Source organism: Hyla sarda, chromosome 1 (assembly GCF_029499605.1).
Source record: "Hyla sarda isolate aHylSar1 chromosome 1, aHylSar1.hap1, whole genome shotgun sequence".
In the NCBI taxonomy this organism is placed as follows: Eukaryota; Metazoa; Chordata; class Amphibia; order Anura; family Hylidae; genus Hyla; species Hyla sarda.
The window spans coordinates 559,797,851-559,813,713 of record NC_079189.1 but is presented as its reverse complement, the minus strand read 5'-3'; the positions used below and the strand labels follow the sequence as shown (position 1 = coordinate 559,813,713).

Genomic DNA, 15,863 nt, shown 5'->3' with positions numbered 1-15,863 from the left:
GGAACCAAGTTACCCGGTACCTAATCCTGATTGTGTACATATATGTTTTAGGTCTCTAGGATCTTTATTTCCAGAGATATAAGCATTTATCTGCTGCTCAGTTACTTTTTCATAGTGCAGGCTGGAAGGGGCGTGTCAGTCTGTCTCCCTCACTGTGATGACTCATCTGCTGAGTCTGGAAGAGAGCATGAGCTGTCAGCCAATCACAGCACTCTACTCTGTAACCCTTTCCTCTCTGGTTTCATGCACATGTTACACAGAGGAAGATGCGTGGAGCTTGCCTGCAGTATTCCTAAAACATTATGGAGAGTTCAAAACATAAAATGTATAAATAAATATAAGAATAGATCTTTATAAAATTAGTGCAAGGATTTTATAGATAAAAGTACAGTATTTTTATGAATACGTTTTCTATCTGTTTTATCTTTTCCTAGTAAAGTTGGATGCTAATGAACATAGCTGTCACTGGCTAGCACCGGAGTTCCCCCCACAATAGGGACAGGCACCGGAGTTCACCCCCACAGCAGCTACAGGCACCAGAGTTTCCCCCCCCCCCACAGCAGCTACAGGCACCAGAGTCCCCCCCCCCCCACAGCAGCTACAGGCACCAGAGGTCCCCCCCCCCCCCCCCACAGCAGCAGCTACAGGCACCAGAGTTCCCCCCCACAGCAGCTACAGGCACCAGAGTTCCCCCCCCCAGCAGCTACAGGCACCAGAGTTCCCCCCCCCAGCAGCTACAGGCACCAGAGTTCCCCCCCCCAGCAGCTACAGGCACCAGAGTTCCCCCCCACAGCAGCTACAGGCACCAGAGTTCCCCCCCCAGCAGCTACAGGCACCAGAGTTCCCCCCCCCCCCCCAGCAGCTACAGGCACCAGAGTTCTCCCCCCCCCCAGCAGCTACAGGCACCAGAGTTCTCCCCCCCCCCCAGCAGCTACAGGCACCAGAGTTCCCCCCCCCCCCCCCCAGCAGCTACAGGCACCAGAGTTCCCCCCCCCCCAGCAGCTACAGGCACCAGAGTTCCCCCCCACAGCAGCTACAGGCACCAGAGTTCCCCCCCACAGCAGCTACAGGCACCAGAGTTCCCCCCCACAGCAGCTACAGGCACCAGAGTTCCCCCCCACAGCAGCTACAGGCACCAGAGTTCCCCCCCCCCCCCACAGCAGCTACAGGCACCAGAGTTTCCCCCCCCCCCCCCACAGCAGCTACAGGCACCAGAGTTCCCCCACATGGCGTTTTTTCTTTAATTTTGTTGCAATGTTTTTTTGGGGGGGTTTGCTGTAGATTTTTGGGTAAAATGACTTTTGTTATTACAAAATAGAATTGGTAGCACAAAAAATAAGCCATCATATGGATTTTTAGGTGGAAAATTGAAAGGGTTATGATGGTTAAGGTAAGGAGGAAAAAAACGAAAATGCAAAAACTGAAAAACGCTGAGTCCTTAAGGGGTTAAATCTCCTTTACAGTGTTGATTCCCATGACACTTGTTTATATTAATTTTTGGAACCGATTCAGAGTAAGGGGAAAAAAAAATAATTAGACAATGAGAAGTTTGCAACATCTCCAGTGACGTGCCAGCTGTGCACTGAAAAAGATTATAATAGAGTTATAGATGATGTGCAAGGGATTAAGAGATGATGATGTCAATCTGGGACAGGCACAAGACTCAGCAAGTTGTTGTCCGAACAATAGCTAGGATATGTGCTTGGAATGAACCATCATTGTCTTGTGGAGTGATGCTGTTAGGAAGCCAATTCACAAAGATATTTGTGGGCACTACTATAAACAGCTGTGCACTGCCAAGTGTATCTTTAAGCTTTTTGATGGCACTTGAAAATCAGTCAGTGCTCAGCCAGTCACACTGAAAGTCTATATTAGTAGAAAAATCCAGTGGCAGTCAACATCTCTATTCAACAGATTTTTCTATTGAGAGTCAACTATCCAGATAAAACTGATCATGAGGTCACTACACCTTTCTCGCAGTCTACAGCAGTTTAGTGCATATTAGCACATTTTTCACTGCCTTGATAAAGTATTACTGTGTGCGAGATGGCGGTAGGATGAGGAAAAGGTGGCATGATCTGCCAAATCAGTTTAGTCTAGATAGGTGAATCTCAATAAAACAATCTGTTTCATAGAGGCAAGTGCCCCTGGATTTTTCTACTGACACTTCTGGGGAGAGCTTGGATATATAACAAAGTCTGAGGTAATGAGTTAAAGTTTGCAATGACAAAGCTTTATATTATTGTTTCAAAAGAAAATACTGTACTTACTGTTCAGTGACACTTGTGCCCGAATTCCATTATGTCCATTCTAAAATTACAAAAATAAATTATTTAAGTATTGAATTAAATGGTTCATTAAAATAAATAAATTCATTAATTAATTAGAGAAGATCACTGGACATAAAATTATTTAAATTACATATCATTTATTGTATAAGAAAGATTACACCAGTCAGTATATTAAACTAGTTGTACAAAAGGCTATAATGTGCTATACTGAATAAAACATATGCAATCAGATAAAAATATATATAAAAAAAACTGTCTATAGTAGCCTTTGTACAATAAGTTTAATATACTGACTGGTGTTATCTTTTTATACAATAAATTACATATGATTAAATAATTATATGTCCAGTAATCCTTGAGCCCCACTGATTGTGATTTTTTGTATTAACATTTTTATCCTTGGGTATTGGAGAGGCTGTGGTGTGATTGGATAGGGTATATTAATAGAAGATGGCCTGTTCAAAAAAAGGATTTGAATTAATTAAAAGCTCACCACACTGACCAAGGCAAAAATCCACAAAAGTTGGGGGGGCTGGGGGAGACACATCAGGAAGTTTTTCAAAATGAGGATTGTCAGGATTTCATATTGCCCCCACGGCAAAACATGTAAGGCGGCATGTAAGGGAGCATTCACAACACCTTTTCACTATATGGCTGCCGAATCCGGCTCGTGAAGGGGAAAACAGTGCGCTCCCGTACCCCAGCCGGATCAGCGCTGAAATCCATTGCAAGCCTACGGGAGGGGGAGTGATAGCTGTCACGCCCCCTCCCGTAGGCTTGCATTGAGGGGCGGAGCGTGACGTCACACGGGGGCGGAGGCATGACGTCACACGCCGCCGCCTTGTGGTCGTCGGTAATCAGACCCGGAGCGAACACGCTCCGGGGACTGATTACAAACGGGGTGCCGCGTGCAAGATCCCGGGGGTCCCCAGCGGCGGGACTCCAACGATCAGGCATCATATGCTCTATCCTTTGGATAGGGGATAAGATGTCCAAGCACCGGAGAACCCCTTTAATGAGCCGACCAGAGTCACCGTTTTCCTCCGGTCGGCTCATTTTTAACCCGTCTCCGGTTTTCTGACCGGATCTCAAAACGTAGTATACGAAGTAAATCGGTGACTCCGGTCGGCTCATTAAAGTCAATGGATTTCAGCGCTGGTCCAGCTGGGGTACGGGAGCGCATTGTTTTCCCCTCCCCCAGCCGGATCCGGCAGCCGTATAGTGAAAACGTGGTGTGAATGCAATTAACATAGAATAATTATTTAACCCCTTAACCCCTTAAGGACCAGGCCATTTTACACCTTAGGACCAGAGCGTTTTTTGAACATCTGACCACTGTCACTTTAAGCATTAATAACTCTAAGACGCTTTTACCTATCATTCTGATTCCAAGATTGTTTTTTCGTGACATATTCTACTTTATGTTATTGGTAAAATTTTGTCGATACTTGCATCGTTTCTTAGTGAAAAATTCCAAAATTTGATGAAAAAATTGAAAATTTTGCATTTTTCTAACTTTGAAGCTCTCTGCTTGTAAGGAAAATGGATATTCCAAATAATTATTTTTTTTATTCACATATACAATATGTCCACTTTATGTTTGCATCATAAAATTTACGATTTTTTACTTTTGGAAGACACCAGAGGGCTTCAAAGTTCAGCAGCAATTTTCCAATTTTTCACAAAATTTCCAAAATCACAATTTTTCAGGGACCAGTTCAGGTTTGAAGTGGATTTGAAGGGTCTTCATATTAGAAATACCCCATAAATGACCCCATTATAAAAACTGCACCCCCCAAAGTATTCAAAATGACATTCAGTCAGCATTTTAACCCTTTAGGTGTTTCACAGGAATAGCAGCAAAGTGAAGGAGAAAATTCACAATCTTCATTTTTTACACTTGCATGTTCTTGTAGACCCAATTTTTGAATTTTTACAAGGGGTAAAAGGAGAAAATGTATACTTATATTTGTAGCCCAATTTCTCTCGAGTAAGCACATACCTCATATGTCTATGTAAAGTGTTCGGCGGGCACAGTAGAGGGCTCAGAAGCGAAGGAGCGACGAGGGGATTTTGGAGAGTACGTTTTTCTGAAATGGTTTTTGGGGGGCATGTTGCATTTAGGAAGCCCCTATGGTGCCAGAACAGGAAAAAATACCCACATGGCATACCATTTTGGAAACTAGACCCCTTGAGGAACGTAACAAGGAATAAAGTGAGCCTTAATACCCCACAGGTGTTTCACGACTTTTGCATATGTAAAAAAATGTTTTAAAAATGTCACTAAAATGTGTGTTTCCACCCAAATTTCACATGTATGCAAGGGTTAATAGCAGAAAATACCCCCCAAAATTTGTAACCCCATCTCTTCTGAGTATGGAGGTACCCCATAAGTTGACCTGAAGTGTACTACGGGCGAACTACAATGCTCAGAAGAGAAGGAGTCATATTTGGCTTTTTGAGAGCAAATTTTGCTCGGGGGCATGTCGCATTTAGGAAGCCCCTATGGTGCCAGGACAGCAAAAAATACCCACATGGCATACCATTTTGGAAACTAGACCCCTTGAGGAACGTAACAAGAAATAAAGTGAGCCTTAATACCCCACAGGGGTTTCACGACTTTTGCATACGTAAAAAAAAAAAAAAATTTCACTAAAATGTGTTTCCCCCCCCCAAATTTCACATTTTTGCAAGGGTTAATAGCAGAAAATACCCCCCAAAATTTGTAACCCCATCTCTTATGAGTATGAAGGTACCCCATAAATTGACCTGAAGCGCACTACGGGCAAACTACAATGCTCATAAGAGAGGGAGTCATATTTGGCTTTTTGAGAGCAAATTTTGCTCGGGGGGCATGTCCCATTTAGGAAGCCCCTATGGTGCCAGGACAGCAAAATAACCCCCACATGGCATACCATTTTGGAAACTAAACCCCTTGAGGAACGTAACAAGGGGTACAGTGAGCATTTACCCCCCCCCACTGGTGTCTGTCAGATCTTTGGAACAGTGGGCTGTACAAAATTTTTAATTTGCGCAGCCCACTGTTCCAAAGATCTGTCAGACACCAGTGGGGGGGTAAATTCTCACTGCACCCCTCATTACATTCCGTGAGGGGTGTAGTTTCCGAAATGGGGTCACATGTGAGGTTTTGTTTTTTTTGCGTTTGTCAAAACCGCTGTAACAATCAGCCACCCCTGTGCAAATCACCTCAAATGTACATGGTGCACTCTCCCTTCTGGGCCTTGTTGTGCGCCCCCAGAGCACTTTGCGCCCAGATATGGGGTATCTCCGTAGTCGGGAGAAATTGCATTACAAATTTTGGGGGGCGTTTTTCCCTTTTACCTCTTGTCAAAATGAAAAGTATGGGGCAACACCAGCATGTTAGTGTAAAAAAATTTTTTTTTTACACTAACATGCTGGTGTAGACCCCAACTTCACCTTTTCATGAGGGGTGAAAGGAGAAAAAGCCCCCCAAAATTTGTTAAGAAATTTCTCCCGAGTACGGCGATACCCCATATGTGACCCTAAACTGTTGCCTTGAAATACGACAGGGCTCCAAAGTGAGAGCGCCATGCGCATTTGAGGCCTAAATTAGGGACTTGCATAGGGGTGGACATAGGGGTATTCTACGCCAGTGATTCCCAAACAGGGTGCCTCCAGCTGTTGCAAAACTTCCAGCATGCCTGGACAGTCAACGGCTGTCCGGCAATACTGGGAGTTGTTGTTTTGCAACAGCTGGAGGCTCCATTTTGGAAACAGTGGCGTACCAGACGTTTTTCATTTTTATTGGGGGAGGGGGGCTGTGTAGGGGAATGTGTATATGTAGTGTTTTTTACTTTTTATTTTATTTTGTGTTAGTGTAGTGTAGTGTTTTTAGGGTACAGTCACATGGGCAGGGGGGGGTTACAGCGAGTTTGAGCTGCCGCGCAAAATTTGCTGCATCGCAAACTTGCAGCCTGATACTCACTGTAAGCCCCCTGCCCGTGTGAATGTATCCTGTACATTCACAGTGGGGGGGGACCTCCAGCTGTTGCAAAACTACAACTCCCAGCATGCACAGTCCATCAGTGCATGCTGGTAGTTATAGTTTTGCAACAGCTGGAGGCACACGGGTTGGGAAACACTGAGTTAGGAAACAGACAATGTTTCCCAACCAGTGTGCCTCCTGTTGTTGCAAAACCACAACTCCCAGCATTCTCAGGCATGCTGGGAGTAGTAGTTCGGCAACATCTTTAGAGCTAGATGTTGCCGAACTACAACTCCCAGCATGCTTGGAGTTGTAGTTTTGCAACATCTGGAGGACTACAGTTTGCAGACCACTAATACAGTGGTTCCCAATCTGTGCCCTTCCAGATGTTGCAAAACTACAACTCCCAGTATGCCAAAACTGTCCAGGCATGCTGGGAGTTGTAGTTCTGCAACATCTGAAGGGCCAGATGTTACAGAACTACAAATCCCAGCATGCCTGGACAGTAAGGGCATGCTGAGGATGTGTAGTTTTGCAACATCTGGAAGGGTACAGTGGTCTCCAAACTGTGGACCTCCAGATGTTGCAAAACTGCAACTCCCAGCATGCCCAGACGCCAAGGGCTGTCTGGGCATGCTGGGAGTTGTAGTTTACAGGGTCCCTTTACAGCAATGCATGTCGCTTTACGGCGACGTGCATTGCTGTAAAGGGCCCGACCGCGGCTGAAGATCAACTCACCTGTCTCCTCCGCCGCCGTCTTCATCGTCTGGATCCGAGTCTTCAGGGACGAGGTAAGTACCAGGGCCGGTCCCCAGCACTCCCCCGTCCCCCGCCGCGTCCTCCGGTCTTCCTCCCGTCCTCTCCGGACTTTCAGGGGCCGGGCAAGGCGGGAGGAAGTAACCGCCCCCCCCCCCCTGCGATTGGTCGGTTAACTAACCGACAGATCGCAGGGTATAGGAGGAGGTGGCAGGCTTGCCACCTCGCTCCGATACTCCAGCATGGTCCTGGCTGTCTGTGACAGCCGGGATCATGCAAAATTACCGGGCGGTCGGGTCCCAGAGACCCGATCAGCCCGGTATCGCCGCAAATCGCAAGGGCGATTTCCCTTGCGATTTGCGGCGATCGCCGACATGGGGGGCCTACATGGCCCCCCTCGGCGTATGCCCTGGATGCCTGCTGAAGGATTTCAGCAGGCATCCAGTTCCGATCTCTGCCCGGGGCGCGGCAGAGACCGGAAAATGCCATGACGTTGTGGAACGTCATTGGTCCTTAAAGCCCAGGGTGCCATGACGTTCCACAACGTCATTGGTCCTTAAGAGGTTAAGGGCCCAGAACATTTTAACCTTAAGGACGGGAGCATTTTTTTGCACATCTGACCACTGTCCCTTTAAGCATTAATAACTGTGGGTTGCTTTTCCTAATCATTCTGATTCTTTGAAAATCGTTGATTTTCGTTGATATTTGCATCATTTCTTTGTGAAAAATTCCCAAATTTGCTGAAAAAATTTAAAATTTTGCATTTTTTTTTACTTTGAAGCTCTCTGCTTATAAGGAAAATGGGCATCCCAAATCAATTATATATTGCTTCACATATACAATATGTCTACTTTATATTTGCATCATAAAGTTGACATGTTTTTACTTTTGGAAGACATCAGAGGGCTTAAAAGTTCAGCAGCAATTTTCCAATTTTTTCCACAACATTTTCAAAATCTGAATTTTAATCTTCATTTTTTTACACCCTCTTTTGCTTGTAGACCCAGTTTTTGAATTTTTACAAGGGGTAAAAGGAGAGAAACCCCTCTAAAATTTGTAACCCAATTTCTCTCGGGTAAAGAAAAACCTCATATGTGGATGTAAAATGTTTGGCAGGTGCAGTAGAGGGCTCAGAAGGGAAGGAGCAATAATGGGATTTTGGAGAGTGAGTTTTTCTGAAATGGTTTTTGGGGGCATGTCACATTTAGGAAGCCCCTATGGTGCCAGAACAGCAAAACAAAAAATAAATTAAATAAAATAAAAAAAAATAAAAAAAACAACACATGGCATACTATTTTGGAAACTACACCCCTCAAGGAACGTAAGAAGAGGCCCAGTGAGCCTTTACACTCCACAGGTGTTTTCATTTAACTTTTACTTTTCGTTGGATGTGTAAATGAATTTATTTATTTATTTTTTTCACTAAAATGCTGGGTTTTTCCCCCAAATTTACCATTTTTACAAGAGGTAACAGGAGAAAATGCCCCCCAAAATTTGTAACCCCATTTCTTCTGAGTATGGAAATACCCCATGTGTGGACGTCAAGTACACTGCAGGCGAACTACAATGCTCAGAAGAGAAGGAGTCACATTTGTCTTTTTGAAAGCAAATTTTGCTGAAATGTTTTTTGGGGGGCATGTCGCATTTAGGAAGCCCCTATGGTGCCAGAACAGCAAAAAAAATAATAAAACACCACATGGCATACTATTCTGGAAACTACACACCTCAGTGCACATAATAAGGGGTTCAGTGAGCCTTAACACCCCACAAATTTTCAGCATTCAGCATTTTAGTGAAAAAATACAAATGTTTCATTTTCATATCCAACTTGAACGAAAATTCTTCCAACACCTGTGGGGTGTTAAGGCTCACTATAACCCTTGTTATGTTACATGAGGGGTGTAGTTTCCAAAATGGGGGTCACATGAGGGTGTTTTTTTGGGGTTTATGTAAGACCGCTGTATTAGCCACGATTAGCCCCCCCCCTGTGCAAATCCCCTCAAATGTACATGGCGCTCTCTCACTCCTGAACTTGTTGTGCGCCCGTAGGTAATGTTACGTCCACACATGGGGTATTTCCGTACTCCATAGAAATTGTTACTTAACTCAGTGTTTCCCATCCAGTGTGCCTCCAGTTGTTGCAAAACTACAACTCAGTGCATGCTGGAAGTTGTAGTTTGCAACAGCTGGAGGCACACTGGTTGCAAAATACTGAGTTAGGTAACAAACGCAGTGTTTCGCAACCAGCGTGCCTTCAGCTGCTGCAAAAACTACAACTCTCAGCATGCAGTGACAGCAGAAGGGCATGCTGGGACTAGTAGTTATGCAGCAGCTGGAGGCACACTGGCTGCAAAACACAGAGTTTGTTACTTAGCTCAGTGTTTCCCAACCCATGTGTCCAGCTGTTGCAAAACTACAACTCCCAGCATGCATGATCTGTTAGTGCATGCTGGGAGTTATAGTTTTGCAACAGCTGGAGGCACACGGGTTGGGAAACACTGAGTTAGGAAACAGACAATGTTTCCCAACCAGTGTGCCTCCAGTTGTTGCAAAACTACAACTCCCAGCATGCCCACTGTAGCCCTCCAGATGTTGCAAAACTTCAACTCCAAGCATGCCCAGACTGTCCAGGCATGCTGGTAGTTGTAGTTCAGCAACATCTGAAGGGACAGATGTTACAGAACTATAACTCCCAGGATGCCTGGACTGTCTGGGCATGCTGAGAGTTGTAAATTTGCAACATCTGGAAGGACACAGTTTGGAGACCACTGCACAGTGGCCCTACAGATGTTGCAAAACTACAACTCCCAGCATGCCCAGACAGCCAAAGGCTGTCTTGGGCATGCTGGGAGTTGTAGTTTTGAAAGTCCTAAAAGCAGCAGTAAAGATCACTTTACAGCGATATTCACTGCAGCCTCGGACGCCGCCGCTGCCTCCACTTGCCTGCCAGTCCTCCCCAGTCCCGGTCTCCGCATGCTCCTGAGGTACCTGCCGCCGGTCTCCCTGCATCAACGGCCCCCGTCATCTTCCCCCGCTCTGCCCAAACTTCTAGGGGCAGGCAGAGCGGGGGATCTGAACTTTCAACCCCGCCCTGCGATTCGCCGGTCACTGTTTGGAAAACAATGGTTTAGGGCTGGGGTTCTCAACTAGGCCATGCATTGGCCAGTATTTGTCAGCGCAGAGAAAAGACTGGATGCCGTAGTTGCCGTGGTTGCTCACTATATTGTACAGTGGTGGGAGCTGCAGCCACCTTACGCGAGTTGCAGTGGCTGCCGGGCCTGACGTGTGACGTCCCTAACGTTGCAAGGAGGTGCCGGCACATCGCAGATGTCACCCATCAGTGCGGCCCTCTGACTCCCGCTGAACGGGACAGACACAGACCTGGTAAGCATGTTAAACTAAATGTAACTCTGCAGTATGGGAGAATGTTATTGTATGTATCTCATATTGGCCCAGGGGGATAGGAGGGAGGAATAATTGCACAAAGTGATTAAGATGGAGGGGGCGGAAATTATACACCCCCCTCTTCGTGCCATTATGCTCGCCTCCCTCTGACTCCCTTTTGCCCACACGATCTATCCTGCAGCACCCCCGTTCACCAGCTGCACGCAGTGAAGACCGCTCCGTGGCTAATGACTGGCGATACAGGGGTCGGAGTATCGTGACGTCACAGCCCCGCCCCTCATGACATCACGCTTCGCCCCCTCAATGCAAGCCTATGGGAGGGTGCGTGGCGGCCTTCATGCTTCCTCCCATAGGCTTGCATTGAGGGGATGCAGCTTGACATCATGAGGGGGCCGGGCCGTGATGTCACAATATTCCGACCTCTGTATCGCCAGTCATCAGCCACAGAGCGTTCTTCGCTGGTGAATGGGGGTGCTGCAGGAGAGATCGCAGGGGTATCCAGCGGCGGGACCCCCATGATCAGACATCTTATCCCCTATCTTTGGATAGGGAATAAGAGGTCTAGGGGCGGAGTACCCATTTAAGACCGGTCCAGCAAGCGGAATTTAAGCTGTGGGAAATCCACTGCGAATGTGCTACATGTGATCCTATGCTCAAAGTTCCGGGGTCACTACAAGGGTCCCTATAACGCCATGGTCTAGCACGTTATAAATACGAATAGGACACATGCACAAGACTCTGGTGATCATGCAGCTGAATCAAAACTGTACTTTCCTGCAGTCTGCCAGTATCTTGCCACACAATTTCAGGAGGATGTGAACAGAAGTGGTGGATATAATACTTTTGTCCCTGGTGTGATACACTACATTTTGCAGAAACCTTTTTCGGTTTAAGGGTTAACAGTAATTTTCTCAAACAATATGTGAAATATGAAAAGGGAGCTTACATTGACAGGTACCACCTCAGAGGCTGACATGGAGCTTTGGTATCCTATTCTGTTGTGCACAGACGTCTGGTCGTAAGAGGAGGAGGAGGAGGAAGAGGAAATGGTGACTGGACTGGTGCTCTGCGTGGAGATGCTGTGGCTGGAAGTGGTGATTACTGGCGAGGTATAGCTTGGCTCCGGCACAGTACTTGATATTGGCAGAGAGGTATTCAGTGAGTCACTGGGAAGGCAAATGTGGAAGATTACTACACACCCATATTATATATAATGTATGTATGTGTATATATATATATATATATATTCAGTCCAAATTGTAAAGCCTATACCATCTTTTTTTTTTTTAGCTGAGGTGTAGCTGACATCAGGTGCAGGTACTAAGAGCTGGGTCTGCAGTCAACATGCAAAGAGGGACCAGTGCAGGAAGTTTAGTTGAGCTCCAGAATAGAGAACATAAGTAAGTGGTGCTCAGGAAAAAGGAGATTTTTTTTTTAACACTTACCGTAAAATCTCTTTCTCGAAGGATCCATTGGGGGACACAGACAGTGGGTGTATCTTGCTGTCTCTAGGAGGTGTGACACTATGGTGATAAAAAAAAGTCAGCTCCTCCCAGCAGGATACACCCGCCTTCAGGCTCAGCTAGTCAGTTTAAGTTCCAGAGCAATAGGAGGAAACCAATAGGTCAAGGAAAAACCCAAAACTGTCCGAGCACCAGAAGAAAAAACATAACTGAACACACCCTCGGACAGAGAACCAATGAACCAAAAAAAATAAAAAATAAATAAATAAAAAAAAGGGGGGGGGGGGGGGGGAAGCTGTGTCCCCCAATGGATCCTTCGAGAAAGAGATTTTACAGTGTGTTAAAAAATGTCCATACAGACAGTGGGACGTACCAAAGCCGTCCCTTGTGTGGGCAGATAAGTAATCAGGCAGACGGCCGATCCACTGCAGCCTGCAACACCTTACGCCCCAGGGTAGCATCAGCCGATTGCGAACGTATGAACCCGGTAAAACCTTGAGAAAGTGTGCATAGACGACCAGGTAGCCGCCTTGCAAATCTGCGAGGCCGAGGCTCTATTCTGGAGAGCCCAGGATGCCCCAACAGAACGTGTGGAATGAGCCACAACCCTGAAAGGAGGAATCTTCCCCTTACAGCGATAGGCTTCTGAAATGGCAGACCGAATCCACCTAGAAATGGTGGCCTTGGAAGCAGGTTGTCCCTTGCGACGACCTTCCGTAAGGACGAAAAAGGAATCACACCGACAAAACAAAGAAGTGATGGAGAGATAAGACCGAACAGCTCGAACCACGTCCAGCTTGTGCAGTAAGCGCTCCCTAGGATGAGAAGGAGCCGGGCAAAATGACGGGAGGACAATATCCTCATTGAGATGAAAGGCCGAGACTACCTTAGGTAAAAAGGAAGGGTCTGGCCGGAAAACAACCTTGTCCTGGTGGATCACCAGAAACGGAGAACGTCAGGAAAGAGCTGCCAATTCAGACAACCTCCAGATGGAGGTGATGGCCACCAGAAACGCCACTTTCCAAGATAGGAGGCGGAGAGACACCTCTCTTAGGGGCTCAAAGGGTGCACCCTGGAGGGCACTCAGAACCAAATTCAAGTCCCAAGGAGGAGAGGGAGACCAATAAGGAGGGAGACCAATAAGGAGGAACAGCGTGCGCCACTCCTTGCAGGAAGGTCCGGACATGAGGATTAGAAGCCAGGGGCCGCTGGAAAAGAACAGTAAGGGCCGAAACCTGACCCTTAAGGGAACTGAAAGACAACCCTAGCTCCAAACCAGACTGCAAAAAGGAGAGAAGACGGGGAACAGAGAAGGTTATCGGGGAGAAGTCCTGTGCTTCACACCAACGAAAATAAGACCTCCAAGTACGGTGGTAAATCCTTGCAGAGGAGGGCTTACGAGCCTTGAGCATGGTGCGAATGACTTGGGAAGAGAACCCGCGGGCCCTCAAAATCAAATGCAGCGACTGTAAATTGGGGTGGCAAAGAGGACCCTGAGATGCGGAGCGGAAGGGGCAGTGGAGCGTCGTCCAGGAGCCTGACTACGTCGGCGTACCACGACCTCCGGGGCCAATCTGGAGCTACCAGAATGGTGGGGACGCCCTCTGCCTTGAGCTTCCTCAGCACCCTGGGAAGAAGCGGAAGAGGAGGGAACAGATAGGGTAGGGCAAACCCCGCCCAAGGAATCACTAGGGCGTCCACGGCCAGGGCTTGAGTGTCCTGGGACTTGGACACAAACGGAAGGATCTTCCGATTGTGCCGGGACGCGAAGAGGTCCACGTCCGGGATGCCCCAGAGGTCGCAGAGTTGCGCGAAGACCTCTGGATGTAGAGACCACTCGCCGGGGTCGGGTGAGGACCGACTGAGGAAGTCCGCTTCCCAGTTGAGCACTACCGGGATGTGAATTGCCGAAATGGCCGGAACCTTGCTCTCCGCCCAGGAGAGAATCTTTGTCACCTCGGCCATGGCTGCCGAGCTGCGAGTGCCGCCCTGACGATTTATGTACGCCATGGCCGTGGCGTTGTCCGACTGAACGTGGACAGGACGGGACTGAAGATGGGACTCCCAATGAAGAAGACAAAGAAGAATCGCCCGTAATTCCAATATGTTTATCGGAAGAAGGGTCTCCTGGGGAGACCAGAGGCCCTGAACCGTCCAATCCCTGAACACACCGCCCCATCCAGACAGGCTGGCATCCGTTGCAACAACCTGCCAGTGAAGGGGAAGAAACCACCGCCCTTGGAGAAGAAGGGGGGAGCGGAGCCACCAGAGCAGAGACTGACGGACCCTGAGAGGGAGAACAATCTGACAATCGAGGGACAGAAGAGACCTGTTCCACCGAGAGAGAATCGCCAGTTGAAGGGGCGGTAATGAAACTGGGCAAAAGGTACGGCCTCCATAGTTGCCACCATCCGGCCCAGGACTTCCATATAAGTGCGGATGGAGATTGATACTTGGGTCCGAAGGGAGCGGACCCCCGACCGGAGCGCCAGACGTTTGTCCGGCGGAAGACGAATTCGTGCAGAGGCCGTGTTGAAGTGAAGTCCCAGAAAGGTTAGAGACTGGGTAGGACGGAGGACTGACTTGTCCTGGTTGACCATCCACCCGAAGCAAGTCAGAGTGTGGAGAGTGACGTCCAGATTCTCTAGAGTCTGGGCCCTGATTAGAGCCTTGATGATAATGTCATCCAGATAGGGTATCACCGAGATTCCCCTCGCCCGCAACAGGCCCATCACCGGCGCAAGGACCTTCGTAAAGACCCAAGGAGCCGTGGCTAGACCGAAGGGGAGGGCTACAAATTGAAAGTGCCCCTCCGGGACCGCAAAGCGGAGGTACCGATGATGGCCCGGAAATGTTGGCACATGGAGGTAGGTATCCTTGATGTCCACTGACGAAAGGAACTCCCCTTGTTCCAGAGACGCCACTACCGAACGGAGAGATTCCATTCGGAAATGGTGGATGAGAAGATGATGGTTGAGACGCTTGAGGTCCAAAATTGGACGCACAGAACCGTCCTTCTTGGGGACGACAAAAAGATTTGAACAGAAACCCCGAAACCGTTCCCCTGGAGGAACAGGAACAATAACCCCCTGGAGAAGCAGAGACTGGAGAGCCACTCGAAACTGCTTCACCAGGAGGAGGAGACCGGGGGGCCAGGGAGCGCAAAAAGCGATCCCTCGGAAGGGATGCAAATTCGATCCGGTAACCGTTGGACACCACGTCCCTGACCCAAGAGTCTTGAATGTGAGAGGTCCAAATGTCCCGAAAAATTAAGAGACGACCTCCCACCCGAGAAGAAACCGCAGGTGGGGGCCTCACTTCATGCAGAAGTGGGCTTGCGGTTGCCTGATTTGGGCGCAAAACGGCTGGACCGGTTGGAGTCAGACTTCAAAGACAGCTGAGCCCGGAGCGAGGGAGCCTTCTTGTCCCGCGAGGGCGCCTGTCCGGACCCCTTGTTGGAGGTCCGAAAGGACCGAAGGAACTTCCTTTGGGAAGTAGGGCGAGCCTTATTTTGAGGTAACAAGGAACTCTTACCTCCTGTTGCCTCGGAGATAATCTCATCAAGGCTTTGCCAAAAAGACGGCCACCCATAAAGGGAAGCTCAGTGAGAGATCTTTTGGAAGCGGCATCCGCATTTCAAGCTTTAAGCCACATAGAGCGGCGGAGTGCCGCTAGGTGACCCACAGCTTAGGCAGAACAACAGGCTGCCTGCCTGGAAGCTGCGCACAGAAAATCCCCAGCTTTAGAGCATTGGAGAGCCAAAGTAGATAGATCCTCTGGGGGGGATCCCGCTAAGATATCCTGATGGAGCTTTTGGCACCACTCCGACAGGCCCTTGGACACCCATGTCGAGGCAAAGATGGGAAGAAGAGAAGAGCCAGCAGCTTCAGTGGCAAACTTCGCTAAGGATTCTACCTTCTTGTCCGTGGGATCCTTGAAGGCAGCGGCATCTGCCAGAGGCAGTGTAGTCGCCTTATTGAT

The 15,863-nt window shown here is 48.1% G+C and overlaps 1 protein-coding gene across 12 annotated transcripts in view; it reads right to left on the bottom strand.

Annotated features, from left to right (window-relative positions):
• The window catches only part of UBAP2 (ubiquitin associated protein 2), a 111,255-nt gene that overhangs the window by 29,783 nt on the left and 65,609 nt on the right, over positions 1–15,863 (bottom strand). For all 12 annotated transcript variants that reach the window (XM_056542519.1, XM_056542508.1, XM_056542527.1 and 9 more), the window contains exons 15-16: positions 11,366–11,585; positions 2,271–2,310 (exon numbers count right to left, since the gene is read on the bottom strand). In XM_056542519.1, the coding sequence (XP_056398494.1) occupies positions 2,271–2,310; positions 11,366–11,585 (260 nt within the window). The remainder of the gene's footprint in view (positions 1–2,270; positions 2,311–11,365; positions 11,586–15,863) is intronic.